Genomic DNA, 26,821 nt, shown 5'->3' on the forward strand with positions numbered 1-26,821 from the left:
TTCGACTCGGCCCGCGCCACGCCCTAGGCGGTGCAGCATCGAAGCACATCATGGAGCCAACATGGAGTGTGACGCGGGATGGTCGAGGTTCCGCGCGGCGATAACGGCGGCCACCATCATGGCTTGAGTCATTCTCATTGGCGCGGAAGGCTACATAGCTAAGTGGTTGTTGTATTGCCGTTTGCCAGTGGATATGCGCCAATACGCAAATGTGAGCGGGGAGGACTCGGGTTGCGGTTTGAGAGTGCTCGGATTCGTGTTTTTGGGCCCAGTAAACATCATATCAGACTGAAGGAAAGCGAGTATCCCTCACGTCTTTCGACCCGTTCGCTGCCTTGCTCGGGAAGTCTTGCCTGTCGGATTGACCGAAGGTGGTAGTCATGATAGCGATTTATCGCTTTCGCATTCGCTCCTACACAAGAAGCCACTTTCCCCAACTGCCTTGCTTCTTCGCACCACAACCTGTTGCTGTTACCTGCTCTCATTTCCACCATGTCCTCAAACTTTACCTTGGCGAGTGCCTGGCCTCATTCTCATGCCCTACGCTGCCCGTCAACAGCCACAACCAATTCTTGTTCTTGCGTGCGGTGCGCCTAGTCGCGCAACCTACCTCCTGATGAGTCCATCCGCGTCCACACAACACTTTATCCCCAAGGCCACCCCTCGTCGCGCTAGCCACGTTCGAGAATCGCCAGCGTACAACGGCGGAGGGACGTTCGCTGGAAGGTAAGGCGGGGAAAGGGAGGCCTCGCAGCAAGCATCGTGAATCTGGACCCAGGGCGCGGCGAGGTCGTAGCGCAAGCAACAGCCGTGGCAAGGCACACCCACGGCGGTAGCTTCCTGTGGCTTTTGCTGGACGCCATGTTGTCGGCAGATGGTGTGAATCACGACCTTGGAGAGCTTTGCGCGGTGTCATGGCGCCGAGTGCCGCGATTCAATGGTGCGGAGAGAGGCGTTGCGCGACGATCAACTGCCGAGAGGCCTCCTCGCTGAAAGGCGTGCTGGTCCTTGATTCTCATATCTCTCGGCACTTGATCGATGCCGATGCGGCAGGCGGACAATGCGCTTTTTTGTGCTCTCGCATTTCGTTGTGGTTGCAAGTGCGCCATTAATGCTGCCACGGAGATATCTCGCTGTTCCTATAGAGCAATCGAACAGGTGGACAACAAAAGCCTGGAACTCAACTCACGTTTGATGGTAGAGCCCAAACTTGTGAGGACACGGCAAGCGTTGTCCCGAGGAGAAAGCTCGCCGTGACTCGGAGATGCGGCAGTGGATTGTACGACCTACCCGAATCCGAATGAATGCCTTTTGCGGGATGTTGGACTGCGTCTGTCGAGACCACGCCATTGGGCAGTGACTGACCACGCAACTCAACAATCTGTTCGGCAGCCATGAATGCCCATATCTGCCCTACTCGTTCTTGTTTTCGTAAGCACGCACCATGTCGCGATTCGGAGCCTGGTTAGTCGAGCACCGCGGAGGTCCAAGTGGCGCAAAGGGTAATCCAGCTCGGTGCCTAATCGCGCTGCGCGTGCTTCGATTGAGCGTTTTAGGCGCGGAGACCTCGAAGGCGTGTATTTCCGAATCCGATCGGACATTTGGCTTCTTCGCCTAAATCAACGCCAAAGAGCTATAGTCCAGTGATGGTGGGTCCAGTCCTTACGAGGCGCTGTTCGTCAAAGAGGATCGTGCGCGTAGTCGCAAACGACATGCAAACCCCCGCGGATGAAGCCTGATTGGAGCAGTTAGCGCCTACCGCTGTGTGCACGGTGCATAATTCAGCTAGAAGGAGTAATGAAAGTTCTTTAATCAAATAAAGTTTGCGACATGACAGGGCAGTGACCTGCCCAAGGCAGCTACTGTTATGGTAGCGTCGACGCTTTGCCCAAGGACAACCAGTGAGCAACATGGCAGGGTGATGACAATGCAGCGAAACGTTGCTTACCGTGTGTAGCTCAACCTCGGGCCCGTGTTAAATAAACCGTGTCTTTGTTTAGTGAAGAATAATTGAGGAGGTGAGCCCACCAGGTACGAGCGCGACAAGCTAGCTCCCTGTCAATATGCAGACAACTCGACTTACTCATGGGCAAACAAGGTTCATGACCTCTCCCTACGAGAAGGAGCTGCGACAGTCAGCGAGGCGGGCGCAGGGTACCGGCATCTTGCCCATTTTAATCAGCGAGCTCCGCGCGTTTGATTGACGCCGGGACAAAGAAGGTTTCCAGGGTGTTTGCAACTGACGCACCGTAAGGTTGTGACAATTAGAAAGGATACCTGCATGGAGAATATGCCTCGAAAATACACGGCGCCCATTCGATTTTCTGGGGGGAGGATCGGCACTTGGGGGATTTAGAGTTAGGGGGGACGGTAAAGCCCCTGAAGCGGAGCGCCTGATCATGTTAGCTCTTGGCTCTTCTAGGATTGAAAATGCCATGCTTTCAAAAGGCGGTGAATTGTTATGGGAGAGGGCAGACTACGCTGTTAGTGCAAACGCCTTTCGAGGAGCAGTAGGGCTTGTCCGTAATGGCTGTGTCCACGACGGAATGAAGCGTCCTACATCGAACGAAGCCATGTTTGAGCTGATTTAGACGTAGAGGGCGTAGAGCAGGCGCAACCGCGGCGATCTACCAAAACTGTCAATCCACAGAATGGAGGCCCGTCCTATAGCTTCGCATTCCGATCACTGCGACTAGAAGATATGTCGGTCTGTGGCCATGGCGCCTGGCGTGAAGTAGGCCCGACCTGATCAACGATGCTCTGCCGCTATCAATCGCTGGAAGCTATGGCGTCTTGAAGGCCACGGCGCCAGTCATGGTCCGGACAAAAAGCGGCACCGGGATGATCAAACTGGAGGTGGATCCTTGTAAATCCTCCACGACCTCACGATGTCTATTTGTGTCAGCAACGCAAACTGGACCACTCTTCGATTGGTAATGTTTTGTTGGGTTGCAGTGGCGCCAACAAGACTTGCCGCATCTGCTTTCCACATGCAACTGTAATGCAGGCCGAATGATTGACACACGGCTGGCTTACACGATTTTGGCAAAACTGGCGTCCGCTTCGCTTTGGAGTATTGAGTGGTCCCAGGGCCACCAGTCCGTGCACCCAAGCGTAAACGTCTCAATAGTGGGTTGTCGTTGCCTCACCAGTGGCTGAGCCGTCTCATCAACTATTATTGCTCAGTGGATGATCTCTATCATTCAGGCTGAACAATGAAGCGATTTGTTGCCCAGGCTTGAGCGCAGTCTGCATGCTGCCGCGACCTCGTCAAGGAACGTGGCAGAGGTGCTCATCCGGTGAAGCAATATCTTGAGGCTCGGCGTGCAGGCGGAGCGGCACGTTGCCAATTCAAGCTCCAAGGACTTCGAACAAGGACCGGTTTCGTAAATAGAGAAAGTGAAGCAACGCTCTGGCGGTTTTGGCAGAGCGTAATTGGTTGATTCTTCAGTGGCGCGGATGAATTTCAGGCTTAGCATAAGTTAGTTTTCGCTCGCAAGAATGGCAGTTTCTTTACTGCCGAGCGTCAGGTAGGGGAGACCTTAGATGAGCGCGATTCAGGCCAGAGTTCATGCAGCGAGTTGCCGCTAGTCATTTTCAGCCGACATGACTCCTCAATTTCTTCCCACCAAAATCTCTCATCAACAAGATCTGTCGTTGGGAGACAAAGGGATGGGTCAGCGGTAGAAAAAATCTTGCTTAACCAAAGAGCGTTGGCGGGCGTTGTGCGGAGACGATTTTGGTTCCAAGTGACAAGCATCCGTGCCCTTCCAGCCCAAACGACACGATGAGGCCAGTTGCCACGGGCATGCACGTTTGACTTTCACGTGAATCCACTTCCTGGGTGATGATCGAGGATGTCGTGGCTTCTGCCGAACCCCAACCACTACTTGCTTGCAGATCTCTTTGCGACGCGCGCCTTGTGCACAAGATGCGTCTTGACATGCGATGGCGACCATCTTGCTCAGCCGTTGGTCAAGTTTTGGACAGCGAAGCAATACTGCCACAAATAGCCCGACAGCTTGTTAAGCTTCACTCCATCCAAAGACACGGAAAGTGGCACTTGCGCAGGTGCAGCTACGACGGCGCTCGGAGCTCGAGGACTGCACCGCTTCGACGTGTGGGTTGAAGGAATGAAGGATCTGTGTTGAGTACAACTCGCCGCTCGCGATCTTGGTATCTCGTAAACGGCGGAAACTGCCGGTCTAGCAAATCTGAGAGTGTCTGTCACCGCCCATTGCCTGGGTTCCCCTGCTCAATGTGAGCTTTGTCGCAGGGAAAACCTCTTTGGTGGCTTTGTGGTTGCCTTTTAAGGCATCAGCTTGCTCGCATTTTTGGTAGTGGAAGCGTCTGCGTTGGAATAATGACGAGAAGACGGCAAACTTGGCGCGACGGATGGAAGCGACGCCACCAGAGCAGTGAGTCGGTGAGGACGGGGGAAAAGTCTACCGCCACCCCCAGTGCCATGTTGAGATCGAGAGGAGGTCAACATTAATCATGAGACTCGCCGAGCTCAAGGATCAAGCTCTTTCAAAGGCAGACAACGTGCAGGACATCCTTGTAGCGTAACCAGCGCGTTGGAAACGGTGGAGGCGGCGCGGCGCGTATGTTCAAGGGGACAGGTGTCAGGCCTCGCCCACTAGCAGGTCTAGGTCTATCGGCGAGCAAAGCTATTCGCATGATGGGTGGGAGGACTGCAAGGTATCGACGCATCGCGAGCAAACGGCGATCCACTGAGGACGGCGATGGCGCAGCGGTTGTCTTGAACGGCGAAGGTCGTAATCGTGTGACGTCTGACGGAGCAAGTAGCCTGTGACATTGACGCGGCGCGAACCGAAGAGGGCGATATCGACCAGTGGTGGTTGAGGTGGAGGACGGCGATCGAGTCGAATCAAATTCAGCCAAGTCCACGAGTCGGTTAGCATGACTCGCGAGCCGTCGTTGGGTCGTGCAGAACCGACTCCGTCATGTGTGCAAACCACAACCGAGATGGATGGGGGCATGGATGTCATGTGGGAACGAGGAAAAGAAAAAGGAAAACATGGAAAAGCGCATCAAATGCGACCCGCGCGTCCTCGGTGGTGCTTTGTTCGGTTCGCTCCTCTGCCGGACACGCCTCCGTCTGGCTGTCGTCGAGCTAGATTCGAAAAATAGAATGCCGAAACTTGCTCCTTGGCCTGCGATGACAGTTTTGAGAAGGCTCGCCCTCGCTTCTTCAAACAGGTGGCCCCCAGCACCGTCTGGTCTGAAGCTCGACGCCGGTGTTTGAAAGCCTTCTAGAAGACTTGTGGAAAAAGGGACATTCCGCCCAAATTGCAGGCCGTTCTTCATTCTGCACCCCCCAGCGAGTGGGACGTGGCAAGTGGCTGTCACAAGGTTTTTCGAGAAGGCTTCGAGAAGATGGGAATAGACCACGAGGACAAGGACGGGGTCAGCTACGTTTGATTGCGTCTTCAAGGATGCCACTTGCTGGCCTGCCAAGCCATAATTGACCACCAGGGACATGGCCACCATTTCCATTCATTGGACGCACTCGGCAGTGGCCAGCATTCACGCTGAACGTGGTTTGCAACTTTACTGTGTTCATTGCATACTCCGTCTCTTCGTGGCGGGTGTGAACAGGAGCTCGAATCTGCATGCAGAAACAGAGCAGCGGCACGTCCCCGTTCCAGGGCCATCCAATCAAATTGCCTCTTGCCCAGGAACCTTTTCTCAAAAGGGCGAAGCAGAGCAACAAACTATGCTCTACGCGATCCACGCACGGTACACAAACTTGCTTCCATACTTGTCGCCGCGCTTGAGGAGAACCTGGCCCTTCCACTCCTCCACGTTAGCTGCATTGACGTAGCGGCTCGGTTCGACACAAAAACCTGTGCGTGGTCCACGAGCCGGGATTCCATCTACCTCGGGGACATTGAGAAAGTTGCCCGTGTAGAACTGGAACGCAGGTTCTGTGCTGTGAATTTCCAAATGGACCTTGGAAGTGGGCTGGTGGAATGCTGCCAATCTTTGCAGAGGCTGAGATCTCGTATCCACAGGAACCTTGTCGGCCTCTGGGTTCATGATGAAGCAATGATCAATTTGAGGCTCCTTCTCGCCCAATGAAAAGGGTTTGCCAGCCGTGATTCCTGGAAAGGGTTCGATCTTGCCTGTGGGAATTGTGTTTTCATTGACAGGCAAGTGCTTGTCAGTCGACAAGGTGACCTCAGTGCCTGCGATGGAGTGGCCGCTTGGAGCCCCAGACAGATTGAAGTAGCTGCGTCAAGTTAGGAGGGCGGCGCTCGGCCAAGGGCACATGTGAGCCTCACCTGTGGTTGGTGAGGCCAATAACAGTCTCTTGGACGTTGTCAGGTCCAACAAGCTCGGCCTCATACTCGGCTTCGAGGACCGTTTGCTCAACACCATCCACCTTTTCGGTGTAGGCGCTATAGATGACCTTGAGCTCTACCGTTCCTGGATAGCCTCCCTCACCGTCGGGGCTTTGGAACTTGAACACGACGGCCTCCTTGCCGTCTTTGTTGATGGGCGTGGGGCCTTGGAATTCGCGCTTGCCCCAGCCGCCATCGCCTCCGTGCAGAGAGTTGGGCCCGTTGTTGGCAGCCAGGGCGTAAGACGTGCCATTGAGGCTGTTGATCTTGGCATATGATATGCGGTTCGCGACGCGGCCGATGGTCTCACCGAAAAAGGGCTTGTTGTATTGCTTGTACTGCTCGGCGGTGGCGAAGTTTTGGACGATGTTCAGTCCGTTGATGGAGAATTCTTGAATGACGGCGCCGAGAGGCAGGAACGAGACCTTGGAGGCGGGCTTGGCCATGGCGATGGATGCGCGGGGGTTGCTGGAAGTCGGTTCTAGACTGCCTCGATATCAGCAATTCTGAGCGTTGAGCCTTGAAACTTGGGTGAGGACACAGTTGCAGTGAAGGTTAATCCAAGCCATGGTGGCCGCTGGAGCGACGACGAGGGTCATGGTTGTTGCGAAACAGGGCGGGGTTGGGGTGGGGAGTGCCCCACTCGTCGTGGTCTGCTGAGCTGAGCCTCTGGTCAATTCATCCGACGAGTGTCTCTCAGAGCGCTTGGCAACTCAGAAGCCATCTTGTGCACAACGTGCGCTCTCTATGACGAACCTCGTCAGCGAGTCAGTTGCTGGCGTGGTCATTACCCCATTGAGCGGCAATGGGATGATGTGCTCCACGAGAGGCGGCGCCACGACTCAGCGTGATCGCCTAACAATTCTCTCCTTCGTCCTCCTCACGTCATACGCACAACGGCGTCAAGAGTCAAGGGTGAGTAATTTCATCAGGATATTCAACGTACAGAGATAAGAGTACAGAGTGGAGCTACGGCAACCGACTCAAGGTATCCAACGATCGTTGTTCAAAGCTTCCAAACACAGTGCGCGTATACATCATACCAACCCAGGTCAAAGTACCAGCCCAAGGACGCGCCAGACGCCAACCCAATCCCGCTTGAACGCGCCAATTCTATCCCAACCGATTAGGCGCAAAGACTGTTGATCCACAGCGCGTTGAAAACAAAGGAAAATGGTTCAAAGCAGACGCCTAAACGAACTGAGGTGCCCAATTTGATTGAAGAGCGCTTGGGTTGATTGATGATACCCAGTGGTCGCTGTAGTCCACAGGGACGGCGTAAGGATCAAAGGAGGTCTCCATGTACTTGCCCTCCATGTATCCGCCTTCGAGAGTGCCAGACATGACTCCCCCCAGGCTGTCATCCATGACCGGAGCATCCACATGGAATGAAGGTCGCATCAGCTCCGGAGGTTGTTGTAAGCCGCAATGCCTCTCATACATTGGGATAGGCTTCATTGGTGCGGATCCGAGAGGATATTGTTGACTTGCAAGTGATGACATGGTAGGTGGCGGTGTTTGAAGAGTATTGTTGGCAGGGAACGGATCGAAATGTGATCGAGGAGGGGTAGGAGGGGTGCCATTTGAAGAGGGAGTCGAAATGTGTCCGTGATCTGATTCTGACCCGATGGATCCCCGCCTTTTGGAGGGCGGCGCAGGGAGCGTCTCTTCCTCGTCTCGCAGCCTCTTCTCCATGCGCGCAAAATCTTCTTCGAATGGTTCGTATTGGCCGTTGCCATCTTTCGGCTGAAGCAGGTCGAGTCGTTCGAGGATGTCGTGCGTTAGAGGGTGGCCACCTTGTTGATCGGACAAGGGCAAGCCTGGCCAGCCTTCGCCTGTCTGGAGACGCCTGTACAACTCGCGAAGTCCGGCAACCAACTGGTTCTGTTGTTGTTCCAACATCTCGACGTATCTAGAAACGCTGTCAGCGCGTGTACTCCGCCTGAGATTTCTGGTGTGATATACCCTTTCGGATAGACCTTATCGTGGGATTTTTTACGTTCTCCAAAGACGCAAATGGCATTGTCGGCCTTGCAGCGTCCACATGGGGAGGATCCGTCACACTGAATGAAGGTTAGAGACGACAACCAAGGGCATGGAAGGGTGTGGCAACATACTTTTGATTTCTTCAGACGGCAGCGATCACAAGCCTTGCAGACGCGCTTGCGGATGTTGTTCTCGGTTGGGGAGTCCATTGATGGCGACCGGTCAGGTGTCAACATGAAGATTCCTGATTGTTGTAGCATAGATCAAGACCACGAGCCTGTCAAGAGGTCTGTGGTCAAGTGAGTCTGAGGGGGTAAAGCAATATGTAATATGTTATCGGAGTAGGTACGTCCAAGTATGACGTGACGGGACAAATGATGTTGTGTGGGGGAAGAAAGCTAAGAGGTGATGGACGATGGATGTGAGAAGAGGTGGAGGCACTAGGCTGACATATATCCCACAACGGAATGAGTATTGGGCCGGAAAGTTTATGTCTTTGGTCGTGCTCAGCTGGCCATTGTAATTATGGATTGTGCTCAGGAAAGCGCAGGGCCGCGCACGTACCGCCAGTACGTCTGTACATCCGCGTCGTTGCGCCCAGGTCCGAGAGAGCGTTTGGATTACACTCTCGGCCGGTCGAGCGATTGCCAGGGGGCATTGTAGGGTTGTTGCTTGACGACGGGGGGTCGTCGAGCCTGATCCATGGCGCAGCAGCAGAGCCAGCAAAAACGGTGCAGACAGGCCCTGACCTGGCCAAAAAGGCTATCCCAAGAGGGCGGACCCCGGGGGCGGGCATGCACAAGTGGCTTCGAGAAGCGTCGTGTCGGCTTTAGGCTGGGTTGTGCATAATTCGGCCCAGGGCTGGGCAGAGCAAAGGCTGCGAAAGAGAGCGAGACGGGTTCGGATTCTAACAAGCTCCGCGTCTGACCAAGGCTCGGACGAAACCTGATGACTGAGTGCCGCTTGTTCGCTCCCCCGTACTGTCGCCCGCCGGTTCACCTCCGCAGTACAGCAGAGTATTGACGGCGACCGCTGATGCCCGTCGCACCATGTCCTGCCCTGCCATTGTCGTGCTCGGCGACGCACGCAACGCCTGGTCGCCGCGCCCGAGATCCGGTACCTGATGCCTCAGCAGCGCGGGTCCGGAAGTGGTCTACTCGCGGGGATCGACCACAGACCAGCCGTGCCGCAGGTAATCTGATCTCTCGGTGCGGTGTTGATGTAGTCATGAGGTGATGAGGCTAGGCTGGGCGTCGTGGCGCATGGAAGAGCATCCACCGTGCGGCCATTGGAGCTGGGGACGATGATCTGACGTAAAGTGCTGGCGAGAGGAGACGAACATGACTGATGGAGTGCACTCGACTGGCTGCTGATCGCTGATGGCATCACATCCATCACGGTGACTTCTTCGAGGTTGCCGCGCTGTGGTCGGGTTGGAAATGGAAAAGTAAGCAGAAAAGTAGTGGCCCCCCCGGTGCCCCCCTGGCCAGACTCACCACCACGCCGTTTCGCCTATCTAAACTCCGTCTCGACACTCAAAATTTTCTCTTCTTCGTCCCTCGTGCCCTTCGCGCGCCCTCTGCTAGCGTGCGGCATTTGCGCATCCACAGCTTAGGGAGACGATGATGATCTGTACCTCTGCAGCTTAATCATCGAGCGAGTTTCGTCCGCCCCGTCGCCAAGACGTCACAATTCTGAGCAGAGGTCTGAGGACGTCGACTCGCGCTATACGCCACTGCAGTCGGAGACTTCTCGCACCATGCCAAACAGTCGACATGTCCAACCTCAAACAACCTTTGGGTCTTGGCCAGCCAGACCACCGTGGCTGGAGCGTCTTGGCCCCTCGTTCGAAATTCGTCCGCCGTCAAGAACAAGCCCAAAGTCTATGTGCGTGAGTCAACACGCAAAACGCTCCAATTCAGCACTTCTGAGCGGTTGCGTTGTACGGCACGGTAATACTGGTGCCTTGGGCGAGCCGCATGGACTCGACTCCTCCGCATCGGCAGGACCCGACTAGCCTCGTTCGATCCGGTCTCACGTATTCGTACAAGTGTTTGGCTTCATCGTCCGTGCTTGACGTTTCAACAAGACCGACTCCCACAAAAAGTCGACTCTGGCAGCAGAGCAGCTTTTTTGCGAGCGGGATTGAGCGAAGGCCCGTGTGACGGTTTGCGAATATAAAGTTCGGGATCGTCAGTCGAACCGAACGATGCTAAGACCGCCAAGAAACATGAACGTGTCTGCGGACCTTTTTGCAGACCGCGTGGCTGATGCGGCGCAGCTTCATCGCCCAAGACTCAAGACCTCGGGCATGTCAAAGGCGTCGCCGTGGCAGCGGAGCGGGAACTGTGCGCGCGCCCTCTCTCGCGGAGCGATGTTGCCGAGCCGAAGAACGAAAATCAGACTGCCGGCTTCCGTCTTCCGTCCGCCCACCTCTCCTTTCTTTCGACGACTGTGACTCGACGAAGCTCTCCATCTGCTGCTTTGCACATGTTGCTGCCTTGGCTTCGCTTCGCTTCGCCACGCCACTCTGGCAAGGGGGTGCCAATCATCACGCCAATCGCCAGTCAAGATTGTCGATTCGTATCACATCACTCGCTTCAGTGCCCTTTGCTCACGACCCATCATTCTGCTGGCCTCCACAAACGTGGCCTTGCAGCTGTGCCCTCTCTTTCGACGGGACTTGATCCTTCAGCATGATATGTAAAAGCCACTTCAGCTTATTCCCATCCGTCTCAGACAACGCCCTACCAAAGTGCCGATGTGCCAGCGCCCATGAGCTTGTTGCGGTCAAACGGTAAGGATATCAAGCCCTCGTCATCTCCTCTCGTGGGTGGGACGATGGAATGCTTGACAGCGCCGCATTTATTGTGCATACTGACAAAGAGCCAATCGCACACCACGTTTGTCGACGTCACGCTGGCATGGTTTGGCACTTCTTACTGGTCAAAACAACTTCTCGGAGCCCTTGACAGCTCACTTGCTGCTTGACTCTATTCCTGGCCTGTCGACACCGAGCCAAAATTCTCACGATGCTTGCAGGCTCGACCAATCTCCAATCTCGCGTGGCCAAACCCAAGTTTACCAAGAGCATGATATTTGTCAATAGCCAGTCTATTCCTCGTCTTGGATCTTGTGGGGAAAGCAGGCCCACTGAATTGCTAATCACCTAGGTAGGTCCAATCTTGAGTCGGATTCTTCCAAGGCTGCGGAATCCTTATCCGTCCAGCTTTGACAGAAGCTTACCGATAGCCAAGAATACGCTAGTTTTTCCCTTGCTCCATCGACGTTTTACAGAGGGGGTCCAGGACAAATAAGGTTCAAGCCGCTGCTTGTATCGGGCAAACAGGCGATGATGAGCAGAACAGTACGATGACACGATTACAAAGACGCCCATTTCCTAGGCAAAAGCTCGCACTGCCATCGCGACGACACGTGGCGTTGGTGGTCACGAACAGGCCGCTCTTCGCCGTTCGTTCCCCGCAGTGTAGGTTTGATGGCAGAGGCAACGAGCAAGGAGGTGAGCTCATGCGCATGGCGCCATCAAGGCGAAAGAGGGCGGGGGTCAAATCTGACCGCTTATCCATCGACCAAATGAACCGTGAGCGTCAAATCGCGATGAACCTCAATGGCAGAGTGCTGGAAATGGACAGGCCAAGAGCGCCTCCTATTTGCCCAGCAAGCAAAACAGCACATACTTTGAACTGTGCACAAACATCGCGCCAATATTCCCCCCAAGAGACGGCGGCATCCACAACAGTCGTCAGGCAACGCGCAATCCTCAACTTGATCCTTATCCTTCAAACTTACACAGCCACAACCGTAAGCTCAAACATTTCAAATTCCAAAGGGCCCTAAGTCCATCCACCTACCCAGCAGTTCGGTACCGAACCTGAAGCTCTGCGCCCCCGCCAGAGTCGCCGAGTCGGTCATGAGAAGCATCGACAGAACTTCCCGGGGATTACCGTATCTTCCCGGACCGGCGACAAGACAAAAATCTGTGAGAACCTCGTTGCCGGCAGTATGCTGCAAGCCCCCGCAGTCAGCCCCGGTCAGGATATACCCAGTGGTCATCGGCGTGTCCGAGCGGAAACCCTCTCCTCGCCGAACGGTGCAGGAAGCGCGTGCAATCCGGCTGACAATGACTCTGGCTAGAATGCCTCGCTTATTGTTCTACACATGGAAGCATCATCGCGTATTCGTAAGGCGGTGATGGTCTCCTGCCTCTGATCGTCATGACACTTCCACGACAGCGTCCAATAGACTCGGCTCTCGGGTCGCGGCTAGAAGCCGAGAAGACCAAAAAAATTGTAGATTGGTGTTTTCAACGCAGGATGCTGACTGAACCGAAACCCGAAAGCTTCACGACTCCGTCGTGACTGTAAACTCCATGTAAGTCTTTGGTTAACAGAAAGGCAGCCTGACCGGGCCGGTTCGGCAACAAGGGCTCCGATTGGCCCTGAGCTTTGGGAGTCCGGATAGGGCAGGCCTTCCACACTTCAGCCAAAGTCAAGGGTCGCATGTCGCTTTGCACAGACACACGCCCCTCCATGGTGGGGAGGCAATCGGAATAATGCTTCTCAGAAACAAAGGAGAGAAGAAGGGGAAAGGAAAGAAAGAAAAAAACAAGTCCCCACAAAGATTCCATGCACGGCATCTGCCGCCACCACCAAGGCTTGGTTGTCTCGTGCACAATTCCCCAGTATTCGAGAACGGGCTAAGCCGCAGGGGAACGCGTCTTCCCATGTCCACGCGCTCAGGCAACGCACGCGCGACCAGGGAAACGGACTGGGAAGTAGGGGTGCGAAGAGGAGATCACCACCAGACCACAAGATGGGATTGGCCTCTGGCAGACGGGCGGACGGACGGCTTGAGGCTCCGTAGAGAGACGGGAAGCACGGACCACACGGATCAAACGGAGTTTAGCTCCGAACAGTTAGGAGTTTGCGAGAGTGCGAGCACCGAGCCACTTCACCCTCTCCCTCTCTCTCTCTACGCTTGCATCATCCGCCATGGCGCGACAAGCTCCAGGAACCTGCGGACCGTACCTTGTCTTCCCTCTTACACCCCACAAGTCAGGTACTGTACGTCACTCAAGTCATGCGCCACCACCGGACTCAAACATGCTGGAAAAGGCGTGGAGACAGCGAGCGCAACGGGTCCACGTTCATGTTTTTTGGCGCAGACCCCCGGCAGAGGCTGGTTTCAGTTGCTGGGTGGACCACCTCCATTTATCAGCACCCTTTCCTAATTCAGGTATGGATGCGAACCAGACTCATTGCTTACAGCGTCACCACGATGCACAAGAGAAAGGCGAATGGTATTCTTCATGTCCAGCCGCAACGTTTTGGACACGATTGGAGCAAGGAATATCAAACTTGTTCTTTGCGTCGGCTGACCGCCGTGGTCACTGAGATTCAGACAATATCTGACGATTGCCATAATCGACCACCCTGCCACGTCGGGCGAAGGAAACGGGGCTACCCGGAATGGCATGTGCCTTGATCACGGCAAGTGCAGAGAATTGACGGCTACCTTGGTGACCGCGTCCAAGTCATTGTCGTCATACATCACCAAAGCTTCCAGGTCTATGATGTTATTCGAAGACCCCGACTTCCCCGGCAAAAGAAAGCATGCCCGCTTGCTGTGGCTAGTGATGTGAACAGACCTCATTGTGCATTCGCCCTGCAGCAAGCCAGCAGCGGCAGCCAGTGGCGACGGGAGCGGATCAAGCGAGGCTGCGGACACTACACAAGACCGCAGCGGGTAGCCTGACAGGGCATCAGCACCGGTCGACGACGGACTGCAGCCGTTCCTGGCTCCTTTCGAGCCCTGTCGTTTGTGTCACGGACTAGGGGAAACCGTCTGCAGTGTACAGTACGAGCGGACGCACAGACGGAGACCGACCGTCGACTAGCCCCGCCGCTGCAATGGATCATGTCGCAGTTACACGCTATTAAGAGCAATTGCGCCAACTTCGCTTCTAAACTTCGACTTGTTTCTTTCTTCGGGTGACCTCGAGCATGGTGTTGACTCTGTTCGCGCTCCTTGTCTGCGCATCACCAAGAGCTTCCGGCCGTACAAGATTCAGTCCGCTGCTTGTCGACCACGTTTAGATGCAGACACTGGCTCCCGGGCAAGCCTGATGATCTGGCTCCTGGCCGCGGAGGGCCGCTGAGGCTAATTCTAAGTCTAATCACTACTCGCGTTCGCCCAATCCCGTGCTGGAGTTGCTTTCGGGACCTTGGTGACACCGTGCTTCGGACAGCGGACGGCGATAATCACGGACCATGCATGCCAAACTCCAGATTGTATTGGAAAATCCGCCAGACTGGATTCCGGCAGTTGAGCCCCTACCGGCTAGAGCAGGTCCCGTCCGCCAACCCAACTTAAATCTTACCTTATTCACGGCGGGCGAGGAAAGGCGGACGGATTACTCACTGCCATGCTCCATCGCGCCGTGCTCGGGACGAACAAACCGAGTCCTACGTGTTGTTTACTGGAGGAGCTCGGGCTACTGGGAGTAGTCCCTAGGATCATGACTTGTCTCGCCCAAGCGACAGATTTGCGCCCTTTTCGTTCGCGAGCCCACATCTCGATTACTCGCTGACCCTCCCACGGCACTTCGGTGTCGGCTTCGGGCTCGGGCACAGTGCCGGCAAGCCGAAGACTTCCTGATGGTTGGCCAACGCATCTGCGCCTCGCTCTTAATTGATATTTGTCATTGCAGGTGTGCGCGCTTTTGTTTACCTTTTTGCGATTAGCATGGTCTTTCTTTTTCGTTTTTTTATGAATCGCAAGACTTGCAGAGCAAGCGCACATGGTGTGGTGGCGCATGCTTGACCTGCACTTACGGACGTGTGCTCTGCGTCACCAAAGCCAAATTCTGGCTCCGTCGGGGATGGAACGGTAGGTACTGCCGTTGGTGGACTTGTTTTGGCGGTGCTTCCTTTCGCTCAGAAAATATTCTCGGGGGCGTCATCCTCAGACACATTCTAAACGCCCTCTCCTATCACTTGAACTGCTAAACCATAGGATCTCAGGTTGTGGCCACTGCCCTACCTCTGCGCAAGAACCTCGCGACCTGATGATACACAATTCTAGCCATCGATGTATGGAATGCTACATCAATGGAGGCGCATGCATAAATTCCTCGTCCGCGAATCAACGTCTTCGAGCCGCTTAAAAACAACAGCCACATTCTCCCTCTTGATTCGTACCAATCTACACGCAATGGTCTCCACCAGCTGTCTTCTTTGCGTCTAACAAACATGGTCATTGTCAAGCCTCGTGGACTAGACCGTGTGTCTATCACTCGAACACCAGATTCCACCGCATCTTCGGCCGGAACTTGCCCTCACTGTCCATGTTCCAACACCACATCTGTAAGGCAATCTAGCATTAGTCCATCTCCTTTCTCGTCTTTCTCAATATGTCCAGTCTTCGCCAAAAGCCCGAACAAGCACGTCACCAACATCCCCTGGTCTCTGATTTCCAACCCATCTGCAGCAGACTTCTCAAACCCCAGCGCTCAAGCTCCAAACACTTGCGTCATCGGTCATGATTACCAAAACCCCCACACTACCGTACGGCGTCGCCGAAATGTCAATCCAGACCGTCCTGCCGACTCAAGAACACCCGGCTCCCTCATTCCCCTCTCCTTGTTCTCTAACTCGCTGCACACGTCTCTCCCTCGCCCCAACAATTTCCACCCTGTCTCACATCACACCTTCGACGCACATCCTCCGCGTTGAAATGGATTTGCATCTGCCCGTTTGGCCCTGTTGATTACTGATCCCCTTCCGCCTCGGCAGTCTGCCGACAACCTAAGCTTACTTACTCCAGCCCCTACACCTGTCTCTTCTTACCTTTCGGCGTCGCCTTGTCCGTCTGTGTGGCTCGGTGACGCCGACCCCGAACTCAGATCAGTGGCCGGCATATGTTCCGGGTACGGGACAAGGCGGGAGTTTGGCGTCGGCTGGCACGCAGACAGATAGGCGGCAGGGAACCAGCGGGAGATTTGTTTTCTTCCGCGGTCAGGGGTAGGGCGGGGGCAGGGGGTGCGGAGGTGGTTTCTCGTGTTGATGCTTTCTGCTGCTGCGACTTATCGGTGGTCGGGTTCTTCTGATGGGGCAAAAGCGTGTTGGTGTGTGATATTTCGCATTTGTGTCTGATTACATAGTAGATTGCTCTGGACGACTGTCGTTGGTCTTTGAGCAGGTAAGGGTCGTAGTGCAAGGGCTCAAGTCGCCGATTCTGTGAGTTCGATTTGTTAAGCAGCCGTCGTGATTACCGCTCTGGAATCCTGGGAGGAAGGCGGCCACTGACAACGTCCTCACGAGGTAAATGTGGAGGAACCAGGTACCCACCACTTGCACGCATACAAGACTTGTTCGACTCTTGGTTCTCTTCATTCCAAATCATTCCGTTTACTATGCTGCGCTCTTCTATTCAAAGTCCTCAGCCTGTCGACCAGCTCCCACCTACTCATTTGGATGATCTCCTTCCGAAATCTGTAGCGGGAATGTGCAAATGCCAGAATTTGTGCAACTAGAAACAAGCAAAGTGGAACAAAAGGAAAATACAGCGGGCTTTAATCAACAGGCCCAAAGCCAAAAGGCGGGCATGGGCCCATGAAAAGACAAAATGCAATTGAGTGGCCTGCAATCACTGGTCCTGTCACTGCGCGTACGCATGCAAGCCGGTCATGTACAGGAGGAGGATGCTGTGTCGATTCACCGTCGCTGCGACCGAATCCACCCACACACTGCTCACTCTTTCTTCGCTCACCTTTCTGCTGCTGCTGCGTTCTGCCGCATCTCGGCCTCGAGCTCTGTTGCCAGTCGAGCAACTTTGGCCTCGCGCTCCTCATCCTCGGAGGCAGCATGCTTTTCAGCGCCCACGCCATTCCACGATGGGATTCCCTCGTTAGGAGGAGAAGAGGACGCTCGGGGAGGTAGACCCATGCGTGAGCGCCACCTCTCAATCCATTTCTCACGCATGGTTTCGTACAGCAGCGCGAACTGCGACTCGCCCTGCACCATCATCATGCGCTGGGTGCGCAGCGCCTCGACAGTCTCCTCGATGGGATCTTGATCATCCGGCACTTCGTCCAGGGAGCCCTCGGCCAGCTCTGATAGGAGGTGATCCAGTGCAACGAAAGTCCCGCTGCGGCCTACGCCCGCGCTACAGTGGACTATGCGGGGGTTGCCAGGATTGGAGCAGTTCTTGGTCAAAGACAGCGGGATGAGGTTGAGTAGAGCCTCCTTGTCGGCACCTTCTGGAACGGAAAAGTCTGGCCATGCTTCGAAGAGGAGGTGCCAAACGGTCTTGGATTCGCCAGTTTTGCGGTCCTTCATCTCAAGCTCGCGGATCTTGGACCGAGTGTGCTCGTCTTCGGTGAGGGAGATCAACGTGATTTCCCAAGCAGTGCCGTCGCCGAATTCGTCTTGCTCATTTATCACCACCGTAGGCGAATCCATGTCCTGCGGATAGTACCTGAAGCATTTTTCTCGGCCAGATTCATGTGTCTGTGTCAGCATCACAACGACTGCTGGCGATGCGCACTCGTGCCAAATCATCCGCCACATGTGGCTGTGGGTGTTGTCGCGAGGTCCCTGCCACTTTTGTTAGCTGACCGGAGCATCCTACTGCAAGAGCATACCCACTTGAGTCGCAATGAAGTTCTTTGCGTTGCCGGTCTTGGAGCTTCTCAGCACAATCGGAGAGGCATTGATATAACCATCTTGCCCTTGCGGTACGTGTAGCTTGACACAATTGTTGACAAAAGGATCGACATTGAGATAGCGGTTGCGCTGGGATGGGACGTCTCCGCTAACGCGCACCCACTGCGCAGATGTACCATTGTTGGCTGGAGTACCAGTGTGCGCCAGGCGATTCCGCTGCTGCCATTCCAGCTCCACGAATTTCTGATGTATCTCTGCGCACTCCAAAGTCAGCCTTGCTTCTTGATAGCACCATGCGGTGGCCTCCTTTCTACAAAAGAGGATCCAAGACAACCTGCCTGTTTTTGTATGGGAGAGGAACAGAGGGATTGGCGCTTTGTCGGTAGCGGTTTCTTGCGAATTGGTTCGCGAAGCACCGCTGGCGGACGCTGGCAAGGGACCGTTTACGGAGAGCGACGATACGGTGGCGGACGAAGGTATACTTTCGTGGGAGCGTGATCTCTTCGAAGACGTCGGGGATGCTGGGACTTGGAGCGGCGGCGGCGGCGTGGTCATGTCGTCTTTGTTCACGGCTATGAAGCTACGGCGTTTGCTTGCGGCCTTGCGCCGAAGCTCGCGGAAGCGATGCACGTTGACGGCGGCTCGGAGTGAGGCAGCAGGCTGAGGGCGAAGGACAGGGCGGGACGAGTGATGAAAAGTGGTGGACAGCGAAGGGGCGCGGGCTCGAATATGGAGTCGCGACAGTGTCGGTATGCTCGAGGAACCGGCGCGACAGGCGTCAAAGGGCAGACAGACAGACAGACAGGCGGAAGGTGAGTGAGGTGAGGTGAGGTATGGATGCAGTGGTGGAGTGGAGGGGCGCAAAGGCAGAGCGCGCGCGCGTAGGCTGTGGGCGGGTCCCAGCCGATCAAGGATGGCTGATAGAAGGCAATATGTCCGTCTGCCCCAGTCCGACGCCCGGCTTGTGCTTCGTGGTAGGTCGTTGAGCGAGGGTAGGTTGGTAATGAAGTCCAATGAGTGAGTGAGTGCATGAGATCAGATCCCAGCGACCAGGACTCGCGGCGACTCGAATGACGCCCGGTCCTCCACCCGGCCGCCGCCTCTCCCGCGTCCATCAAATGTCTCTCCAATTCGAACACTCACTCCACCCGCCAACACTCCCATGATGCGTTGGGCCTGGTGGTACTTTGAGGTACGTTTGCAGCATCCAGCCCGTCTCGCATCTCGGCAGCGACACTGACCATGGCCTCTCTCCTGTAGTACTGGGCGACTGTTCGGGTGAGCCCCGCCTCCGCCTGCGCCTCTTGCGCTCCGCCCGACTGATCATTTGCGCACAGCTCCTCCGGAGTCCAGCATTCCACCGCTGGGTGCACAAGGTCTACCGTACCGTCTATCGCTTGAAGGATGGGCCCCCAGTCGAAGAGCTTGGAGGCACCAAGATCGATCGTACGCTGCCGACCCTGCCTTTGCACCTGCAACCCTACGTCTGACCAGGCGCTTTCCCAGGCCCCTCGCCCCTCAAACAATTCTTCAAGCATTTTGCTGCCGAAATCAAAGCCCAGCTGAGAAACCAACCCTCCAAAAAGTGACGTCCGGGCGTCCACAAACCATCAAGATCTTCACGGGATATACTGGATACGGCGTTGGATTGATACCAATACTCATCACGGGCTGTTCATTATTCGCTTGGGCTTTGCAATCTACCTTCTCAAAATAGCCAAAACATCAATGACGGAGTCTTCGTTTGCGGTCTTTGGGTCTCGACTGTGCCTGTGTTTCGAAGGACTTGTGCGCCAGTCAAATGCGTTCAAAGGCGTGTCTCAGACTCGCAATTGGGAAACCTCTCTGGAAAACGAGTTGGACTCTCTGCATACTCCCGGAAAGCTCTGTGCCCTTCCGAACTACTGTTGGGTCTCTCAAAAGGGGCCAATGAAGCATTACGGTCCGGATTTCCGATACATTCCTTGGCCGCACAGCCTGCTGCCAAATGAATGCCTCTACTTTTGGTAAGGCATCATTCTATCCCCTCGAATACCGCCGACCGAGTCTTCTTTCGCAATTTGGTCGCTGTGATCTTGTCTCACTTCTCCTTGCCACTCTACCTCGAGAGCTGTTCCCGGACTTGATTGTCATCGGCTCCGCCCATGCGTCTAGCATGTGGACCACACCTCCCTCCTCCTCCGTCCTTTCAAATGAGTTCAAACGAGCAAATTACCTGCCCGTGAATTTTAGAGGACACGGAACCAGGCGCTGTATTCACGGGATGTGGAAGAGTCCTTCAAGATGGATTGTCAACAGCCTCTTTCCCTTCCTCTGCGACTGCTACAAGCTTCATGTAGCCATTAAAACACCCGAAACTGCATTATTCTAGCTCTGGCAACTGACAGAGGTATTCAATGAACATTGCTCTGCACAGTTCATGTGGAGTGGCTGCTGGAGCTAACCTGTTCAGCCAACCATGTCGTTAACGACGTCATACCTGCCCGGCTTTCGCCTCCGCCAATTCCTAAAAGTCCCAAGGTTGATTTGAGCCCCTTGCTTCGCTTACCTGCGCGTAGAACATCAGTAATCTGAGGCCTTGAACAAGGACTGTTAAGGTGGAATAGGCAAGGGCATTTTGTTTGAGTATATATATTATGCGCACTGCTCATGAATCATGGCAATGCACCTGATGGCACAGTGCCAGAGTGGTTAATGGGTTGGACTTGAATCTTGTGCTTCGAGTGATCCAATGGCTTCGGCCTCGCAAGTTCGAATCTTGTCTGTGTCGCGTTCCTTTTTGCATTTTTCTTTTGCATTTCTACCTGCTGACGTTCAGATTCTGTGACATCTTTCGCAGCTTTTGTTACCTAAACCTCTAAGCGCCAGTGAGGGCGATAAGGATTACAGCTTTTCCTCTCCTCTGTTCGTGCGTCTTAGCTGAAGCGCGCGCCACGCCTAACCCGTCATGAATGATGCTCAGAGTTGACAGATTCTGCCCTGTGCAATGTGATTGGATATGGACTTGATGGTGCAACAAGCGGGCGGCAAAGCGGAACGCCAACATGGACTCGGATTAAGAGAAGGCAAGTCAGGCGCAACGCTGGGATCAAGAATGGGTGTCTTCCACAGCCCTACTGTCCTGTTCAAGGAAATTTAAAGGCCACTTCCACCTGGACTGGTCCTGCTTTGGTTGTATCAACAAGATGGCTCGGAATCTGTTTCTTGGTCTGCCTCGACGAGGCCATGTGCGACTTCCATCCTTGACGGGAAAGATGGCCGGGTTGAGTCTGGACAAGACACGCTCATGAGCGATCTCTCCAACAAAGAAGTGGACTGCAACGCACCTCCCGATCATTGAGGAAACAACTGGAAAAGCGCCAGCGATCCAAGAATGCGAGAGAGACAGGTCAGATACTCGGCCGCTATCCAAGGGGATTGGAAAACAGCAGCTCCCTTTGTCGCAACACGGAAACCTCAATACGTGAGGTGGCGAGCCAAATAGATTTGAATCGAGGCTGAGGTGTCTCCTTTCTCCTTCAGTGGCTGCCACGACAGTTGAAGAGCGTTGCATTCTGATTAGCCATGGACTTCGCGAGAACCTTTGGACGAGGGATCGGGTCTGAAAACAAAAAAGGCAAACAAGTGTCGTCTCAAGTTCATCGGCCTCGAGGAGGACTATCACGGGCAGGTTTCCGCTTTCACGAACGTTGTCCATCATTAGTGCCTTGACTTGATCCCCTTGGGCTTCTGTCATCCATTCCTTCTGAATCTTGCGTTCTGAACGTATGGGCAGTGTTAGCAGACGTGGACCATCCAGACATTTCATGGGTCGACATGTTTGACAGCTGCTCCGCAAACGAAGTGTCAGAAGAAACTAGCCTGTGACAATCAGACGTCACCCAGTTCAGCGCTCGCGAGGACGGTGCAGAAGACTAGAGGGCTTGAGGCACCTGCAGGATCATCAACCAGCAAAGAAACGTTTCGGTGGTTGACTTGATTCCTCTATGACGTACCAAACATCAAGAATAAACCGTGCTCCACAACTCCACGTCTGTACGTGTTTCCTGCTCGCCAAACAGGCACAGCGTTTGGTTTGAAACCGCCAGTCCCTCCGCTCCGTGCACATGTGAACCATACACTTTTTACCACACGACCCTCAAAGTCAAACACTCCAACGCCCGGCGATGGAACCACGGCCAAGGAATCCAAAAATGTAGGTTTATGCGTTTCATGGGCCAAGTCTTTGCGTCGAGCCCATCGGAATATTCTGCAGCGGCGTTGTCGAAGGCAGGACTCCGTACCTGCCAAACGTCGACTTATCCACTGACACATAGTGTGGTAGCTTTCCGAGCAAATTGAGCTTGCTTTCGAGCCAGCGAAGTATCTTTTCAGGCGGTGCCAAAAATTTGATGTAGTTCAGTCCCCAAAGGTAGCCGATGGCAGCGCCGCAGAGGTGGCCGATCAGGCTCGTATTTGGGATCAGGAAGCTGGTTATGAGGATGGGAAAGAGCGGCGTCGTCCAGGTGGGGACTTTGTAAGGTCCTATGCTGGTGTGTGTGTTAGCACCTGCATGTTGTGGGCACGCGAGCGACCTTGCCTTAGATATGGATTTACACGGTGTGTCTTCACGGCCTCGACGGCGAGCAGGAGAAACACCCACACGCTACAACGCGATCAGCCAACTGGAGCTACGTCTCTTGAAGAGGTCCAAACCGTACCTGGCCCCTTGTACCGGTGTGTTGCCTCTAAAAATGCCACGTTCTATGAGAAGGTACATGACTCCGGGAAGGGTCGCGAACGCTACAAGAGTAAGCGATCATCCAAGAGTCAGAGTCGCTTGAGACATACGCCCTGAAAAGAGGGAAAAGGATACGAGAGTGCCATGCTCGGATTCGAAACGCTCTAGCAGCGGGGTGATGGCGAGAAGGTTGATGAGTAGGTGGAAAAGACCGAGATGGGTGAAGGAGAACGTGTTGAGGCGATAGCCTGTCGCCGGGAAAGACGGAGTCAGCGGGAGAGACGTTTGGAGACGTTGGGAGGGGGTATATGGACCTGTTGCTAAGCTGACTTGATCAGGAATCAGGGCGCACTTTTGGCGCAGGTCGGTCCATGGAATGCTCGCGAGATACAGCGCGACGATGATGAACAGAATGATGCGCGTGCAAAGCGGCAGGCGAAGCACGTATGAGCGCAGTCGCGCCGGATTCAAATTGGGTGCGGCGAAAGCCATGGTGTTGCAGGGAGAAGAAGACGTCTCCTGTCGAGAAATGCCTGCCGTGGCTCTGCTGTCGTGACACGCGCCTCGACTGACGCCGCGCCGATGATCCGGGGAAGCTTGAGCTCTCCTTGCACCTCGACTCGACAACCACACAAAAGATGCGGTAGCATCGCTCCTCCGCGCCCCCCTCCTCCCGCACCAATGGCTTCGCTCAGTGAGTGCCCGAGTAGGCTTTCTCGGATCGCTATTCTTGGTACTGACCCTGTCGCCAGCTCCAGCCCTTCTTGGGCTCCGCCGTGATGCCCGCATCCTCAAGATCCCGCCCTACCTCTCCGCCCTGTGCATCATTGTCGGCGTCATTTGGCTGTTCATGCTGCCGTTGGACGACTACTCGCGCCAGACGTACATTTCCGAAAACGCGCTCCTGCCGGGCCAGGTCCACACGTACTTTGGAGGGAGCGAACACAACGTATTTCGCGCCTACAGGCATGAAGTGCACGCGTTGGCAGAAAAGCCGCCTCAAGAGTACGTGGACTCCAATGCACAAGCAGGATTGATGGGGCTGAAAATTTCGCAGGCGCAATCAAATACTTGAGGACTTGATGAGGTCCACTGGTCTCAAGACTGCGCATCAAAAGTACGAGTACCGCACGCCGGGCAAGGACGCCGTGGGCCAAAATACATATGGCCTCTTGCAAGGCCCGCGCGCCGATGCCACCGAGGCGGTGGTGCTTGTCGCCGCCTGGGAAACAACCAAGGGGGAGATCAACATGAGCGGTGTCGCTCTGGCTTTGACCCTCGCTCGATACTTCAAGAGTATGTCAAGTCTGTCCCATTTCGGGGTATCCAGTATGTTGACAAGGCTCAGGATGGTCATTGTGGTCCAAGGACATCATTGTCTTGATTGCTGGAGACAGTACGGCCGGATCACAAGCTTGGGTAGACGCCTACCACGACGCTCACGACCCGAGGACGGTTGAACCTCTGACGATCAAAAGCGGTGCACTACAGGGCGCCGTAGCCATCGAGTATCCAGCTGGGCCTTGGGGCCACCGGTACGACAAGATTCACGTCCTCTACGATGGCATCAACGGGCAGCTCCCGAACCTCGATCTTTTCAACACGGCCGTTTCTATTGCAAGCAGCCAGGTTGGTATCGGATGCACCTTGCAGCGCATGTGGGACCACGAGGACACCTACAAGGAACGACTTCAAACCATACTTCGAGGCATGATCAGCCAAGGCCTCGGTCACGCGTCTGGTCCTCACAGCGCGTTCATTCCCTACCACGTAGATGCCCTCACCCTTCAAACTGTCGGGGACGGCTGGCACGACGAAATGTCCCTAGGCCGCACGGTCGAAAGCATTTTCCGCAGTCTCAACAACCTGCTTGAACATCTTCACCAAAGCTTTTTCTTCTATCTCCTCATGCAGGCTAATCGCTTCGTGAGCATTGGCACCTACCTCCCGTCAGCCATGCTCATCGCCGTCAACTTTACAATAATCTCAATAGCTCTCTGGATCGAGAGTGGGCGCCCCCCAAGTCCCCCTACGAAAGTCGCGTCGACCGAAAAAAGCAAAGCCGAAAAGGAGCCAGAAATGACACTGATCAAGTCTGGCAAAGATGTTTCGCTCGTCCCGTCCAGCAACCTCACGATAGTCGAACGTAGCATGTTCCTCCCTCTATCTTTTGTCGCTGGGGTGCATTTCCTCGGTCTTCTCCCTCTCTACCTGTTCAACAACACGCCAGCAAATTATCTATCCTCCGTGTTCATCTTCACCGCGGTGATGACAGTTCTGGCTCCCCCGACGACCGCGTACCTCTTGCAGCGCTTTCACGCTCCGTCAAAGCAGGAGACGACGCTATTTCAATGTTTCTCGCTGCTACTCCTCGGCATGTTTCTCTCCGCTCTTGCCACTCTCAACTTCTCCCTCTCCTTCCTCGTCGGTATTTGTGCGGCGCCTCTATCTTTTGTGCGTTCTGTTGGTAAATCAAATCAGCGCCGCCGCTTCGTCCTAGCGGGCCTGCAATATACCTTGCTCGTGGCTCTGAGTCCGGTGGTTGTCATGGTCATAGGGAGCCAGCAGCTCGGTCTGACAAAAGGCCAGGGGTTGAGCGGCGTGACCGAAGTCCTTGTGGAGGCCGCTTTTGGCTGGCATGTATGGGGCTTGTGGACCCAAGTTGTGGTCTGGCTTGTTTGGTGGCCGGCATGGTTCGTTGGTGCAGTTGTGGTTTCTGGGTCCATATTTGGGAACTAAGCATGCTTGGAGCATCCGGAGCGCGCGCATTGCAGGGTCAACTCTGTACTCAAAAAGCATGCTTAATAGTGTTTCGTCTGCACCACTTGATCAACCAGAATTTGGCATGCACTCAGATTTGAATCATGACAATTTGAACTTGGGTTCCCCTGTCATCTTTGCAAAATTCTGTCCTGTCAACCTCATCACACAGTCTGTTGTTCTGCGCCTCGCCTCAATCAACAACGACACCCTCCTCGCCCCGGATTGAGAGTAGCATTGGCTGCTGCTTGCCTTTCCAACCCAGCTGGACTCTGAAAACAATTGACAGTCGAGCCATTCTCTTCAAGCTGGACATAGAGCAGGCCGTGTTCTCCAGGTATTATCGCGACAACAATGACTTCCATTGCGCGACGACTTAAAGTCTTTCGTCAAGACTCCTGCGTCACGTCCTCGGAAGGAAAGAACACATGCATGGCCAACCGGTTTCTCCAAGTGTTCACTAAGGTACGACCTGTCTGAGCCTGACAAGGAAGATGGTATCCATGCATCCAAACTCCCCTTTGTACTCCCTCCTTCTCTCGGGAAGTCATGAATCGCATGCCATCATCATTCTCTCAATTGGTCATCGTTGTCGTTATAATACACACACATGCTCCTCGACGTACGCACCCTACCATCCAACCCTGCGAAATCCCTGCGAATCCGTCACCTTGCTCTATCAACCACATGATCACAGTCACTTCGTTCGCACGTTCGATCTTCTTCGATAAACATCCACTCCCGCTGCTCTGCGCCGGAAGCTTCCCACCCCCTGCGCCAAGGCTCGGTTCGGGCCCTGCGTTATTCAGGACACGGGGGTTCCAGACAAGGCGAGCGACACGGAGAAATTCGACCGACCAAGATAAATGGAAAAAGAGGTGATCAGTCAACCGCTCTACTCAGATGCTGAGAGTAGAGTTTTGCGCAAATGGTGATGAGCGCCATGCACAGAGCAGCAAGCGGCGGAAGGGGTGCAAGTCATGTACACGACGAGTTGGACAAGGGCGTCGCTTGGGGCATGTACATGGCTTTTTCGTACGGATGTGTTGCCAGCTGCAACAGCACGATTGGACAGAGTGTTGGCGAAAAAAGAGTCAATCGTCAGTCTCTCGTTGCAAGCGAACCCGAAAGAACCGCCTGAGGCGTCCGTCGCGGATCATCGTCCTGATTCTGATACAGCCCTGTCAGACACAAACGACACTCGCTTGCGGGTGCGTGTGACTGATGGGCGACGCCACACGCCCACCTGCCCGCCGCCAGGCTCCACTCCACTCCTGCCTTTGTTGTCTTGGTGTGGACTG

At 54.7% G+C, this 26,821-nt stretch overlaps 9 protein-coding genes and 1 non-coding gene across 10 annotated transcripts; 4 read left to right on the forward strand and 6 right to left on the reverse strand.

Moving 5' to 3' along the window:
• Positions 1-5,632: 5,632 nt before the first annotated feature.
• Positions 5,633-7,215, reverse strand: J3D65DRAFT_248464 (galactose mutarotase-like domain-containing protein). The gene is made up of 3 exons (XM_066794784.1): positions 6,908-7,215; positions 6,309-6,849; positions 5,633-6,256 (listed from the first exon to the last, which is right to left on the reverse strand). The coding sequence occupies exons 2-3, from the start codon at positions 6,812-6,814 to the stop codon at positions 5,746-5,748; spliced, it is 1,017 nt and encodes a 338-aa protein (XP_066657618.1). The 5' UTR covers positions 6,815-6,849; positions 6,908-7,215; the 3' UTR covers positions 5,633-5,745.
• Positions 7,216-7,559: 344 nt separating this feature from the next.
• On the reverse strand, positions 7,560-8,590 carry J3D65DRAFT_548914 (uncharacterized protein; the record flags this gene model as incomplete). Its single annotated transcript, XM_066796926.1, has 3 exons — positions 7,560-8,280; positions 8,334-8,431; positions 8,486-8,590. The coding sequence occupies 3 exons, from the start codon at positions 8,588-8,590 to the stop codon at positions 7,560-7,562; spliced, it is 924 nt and encodes a 307-aa protein (XP_066657619.1).
• A 3,039-nt stretch (positions 8,591-11,629) lies between these two features.
• On the forward strand, positions 11,630-12,718 carry J3D65DRAFT_249256 (uncharacterized protein). Its single transcript, XM_066794785.1, has 2 exons — positions 11,630-12,176; positions 12,234-12,718. The coding sequence occupies exons 1-2, from the start codon at positions 11,727-11,729 to the stop codon at positions 12,507-12,509; spliced, it is 726 nt and encodes a 241-aa protein (XP_066657620.1). The 5' UTR covers positions 11,630-11,726; the 3' UTR covers positions 12,510-12,718.
• Positions 12,595-13,033, reverse strand: J3D65DRAFT_616177 (uncharacterized protein). The gene has a single exon (XM_066799418.1). The coding sequence runs from the start codon at positions 13,009-13,011 to the stop codon at positions 12,679-12,681; it is 333 nt and encodes a 110-aa protein (XP_066657621.1). The 5' UTR covers positions 13,012-13,033; the 3' UTR covers positions 12,595-12,678.
• Positions 13,034-17,140: 4,107 nt separating this feature from the next.
• J3D65DRAFT_549250 (protein-tyrosine phosphatase-like protein) lies at positions 17,141-18,595 on the reverse strand (the record flags this gene model as incomplete). Its single annotated transcript, XM_066796945.1, has 2 exons — positions 17,141-17,971; positions 18,023-18,595. 2 exons carry the CDS (start codon positions 18,593-18,595, stop codon positions 17,141-17,143), a joined length of 1,404 nt encoding a protein of 467 aa, XP_066657622.1.
• A 610-nt stretch (positions 18,596-19,205) lies between these two features.
• Positions 19,206-19,629, forward strand: J3D65DRAFT_665442 (uncharacterized protein; the record flags this gene model as incomplete). Its single annotated transcript, XM_066802841.1, has 4 exons — positions 19,206-19,232; positions 19,301-19,318; positions 19,378-19,486; positions 19,547-19,629. 4 exons carry the CDS (start codon positions 19,206-19,208, stop codon positions 19,627-19,629), a joined length of 237 nt encoding a protein of 78 aa, XP_066657623.1.
• A 1,084-nt stretch (positions 19,630-20,713) lies between these two features.
• Positions 20,714-20,810, forward strand: J3D65DRAFT_t30. The gene has a single exon. It is a non-coding gene; the product is annotated as a tRNA-Ser (tRNA).
• A 137-nt stretch (positions 20,811-20,947) lies between these two features.
• Positions 20,948-21,848, reverse strand: J3D65DRAFT_616190 (uncharacterized protein; the record flags this gene model as incomplete). The annotated part of the gene is made up of 1 exon (XM_066799419.1): positions 20,948-21,848. The coding sequence occupies one exon, from the start codon at positions 21,846-21,848 to the stop codon at positions 21,129-21,131; it is 720 nt and encodes a 239-aa protein (XP_066657624.1). The 3' UTR covers positions 20,948-21,128.
• Positions 21,849-21,972: 124 nt separating this feature from the next.
• On the reverse strand, positions 21,973-23,334 carry J3D65DRAFT_616194 (rhomboid family protein). Its single transcript, XM_066799420.1, has 5 exons — positions 23,075-23,334; positions 22,871-23,008; positions 22,741-22,822; positions 22,620-22,685; positions 21,973-22,569 (listed from the first exon to the last, which is right to left on the reverse strand). The coding sequence occupies exons 1-5, from the start codon at positions 23,250-23,252 to the stop codon at positions 22,251-22,253; spliced, it is 783 nt and encodes a 260-aa protein (XP_066657625.1). The 5' UTR covers positions 23,253-23,334; the 3' UTR covers positions 21,973-22,250.
• Positions 23,335-23,386: 52 nt separating this feature from the next.
• On the forward strand, positions 23,387-25,643 carry J3D65DRAFT_616197 (Gaa1-like protein). The gene is made up of 4 exons (XM_066799421.1): positions 23,387-23,454; positions 23,513-23,765; positions 23,818-24,056; positions 24,109-25,643. The coding sequence occupies exons 1-4, from the start codon at positions 23,442-23,444 to the stop codon at positions 25,497-25,499; spliced, it is 1,896 nt and encodes a 631-aa protein (XP_066657626.1). The 5' UTR covers positions 23,387-23,441; the 3' UTR covers positions 25,500-25,643.
• Positions 25,644-26,821: the final 1,178 nt, after the last annotated feature.

Source organism: Phyllosticta citribraziliensis (assembly GCF_038025025.1).
Source record: "Phyllosticta citribraziliensis strain CPC 17464 chromosome Unknown J3D65scaffold_3, whole genome shotgun sequence".
In the NCBI taxonomy this organism is placed as follows: Eukaryota; Fungi; Ascomycota; class Dothideomycetes; order Botryosphaeriales; family Phyllostictaceae; genus Phyllosticta; species Phyllosticta citribraziliensis.

Excerpts from the sequence above, each read along its gene's own strand:
- J3D65DRAFT_248464 (XM_066794784.1), bottom strand. The coding sequence starts at position 6,814 with ATGGCCAAGCCCGCCTCCAAGGTCTCGTTCCTGCCTCTCGGCGCCGTC. Across the intron at positions 6,257-6,308 it reads ATTGGCCTCACCAACCACAG|CTACTTCAATCTGTCTGGGG; the intron begins GTGAGGCTCACA and ends AACTTGACGCAG.
- J3D65DRAFT_249256 (XM_066794785.1), top strand. The coding sequence starts at position 11,727 with ATGACACGATTACAAAGACGCCCATTTCCTAGGCAAAAGCTCGCACTG. Across the intron at positions 12,177-12,233 it reads AAACTTACACAGCCACAACC|TTCGGTACCGAACCTGAAGC; the intron begins GTAAGCTCAAAC and ends CCTACCCAGCAG.
- J3D65DRAFT_616194 (XM_066799420.1), bottom strand. The coding sequence starts at position 23,252 with ATGGCTTTCGCCGCACCCAATTTGAATCCGGCGCGACTGCGCTCATAC. Across the intron at positions 22,823-22,870 it reads CTTTTCCCTCTTTTCAGGGC|CGTTCGCGACCCTTCCCGGA; the intron begins GTATGTCTCAAG and ends TTACTCTTGTAG. Across the intron at positions 22,686-22,740 it reads ACACCGGTACAAGGGGCCAG|CGTGTGGGTGTTTCTCCTGC; the intron begins GTACGGTTTGGA and ends ATCGCGTTGTAG.
- J3D65DRAFT_616197 (XM_066799421.1), top strand. Across the intron at positions 23,766-23,817 it reads GCAGAAAAGCCGCCTCAAGA|GCGCAATCAAATACTTGAGG; the intron begins GTACGTGGACTC and ends AAAATTTCGCAG. Across the intron at positions 24,057-24,108 it reads CCTCGCTCGATACTTCAAGA|GATGGTCATTGTGGTCCAAG; the intron begins GTATGTCAAGTC and ends GACAAGGCTCAG.
- J3D65DRAFT_616177 (XM_066799418.1), bottom strand. The coding sequence starts at position 13,011 with ATGCCGTGCATGGAATCTTTGTGGGGACTTGTTTTTTTCTTTCTTTCC.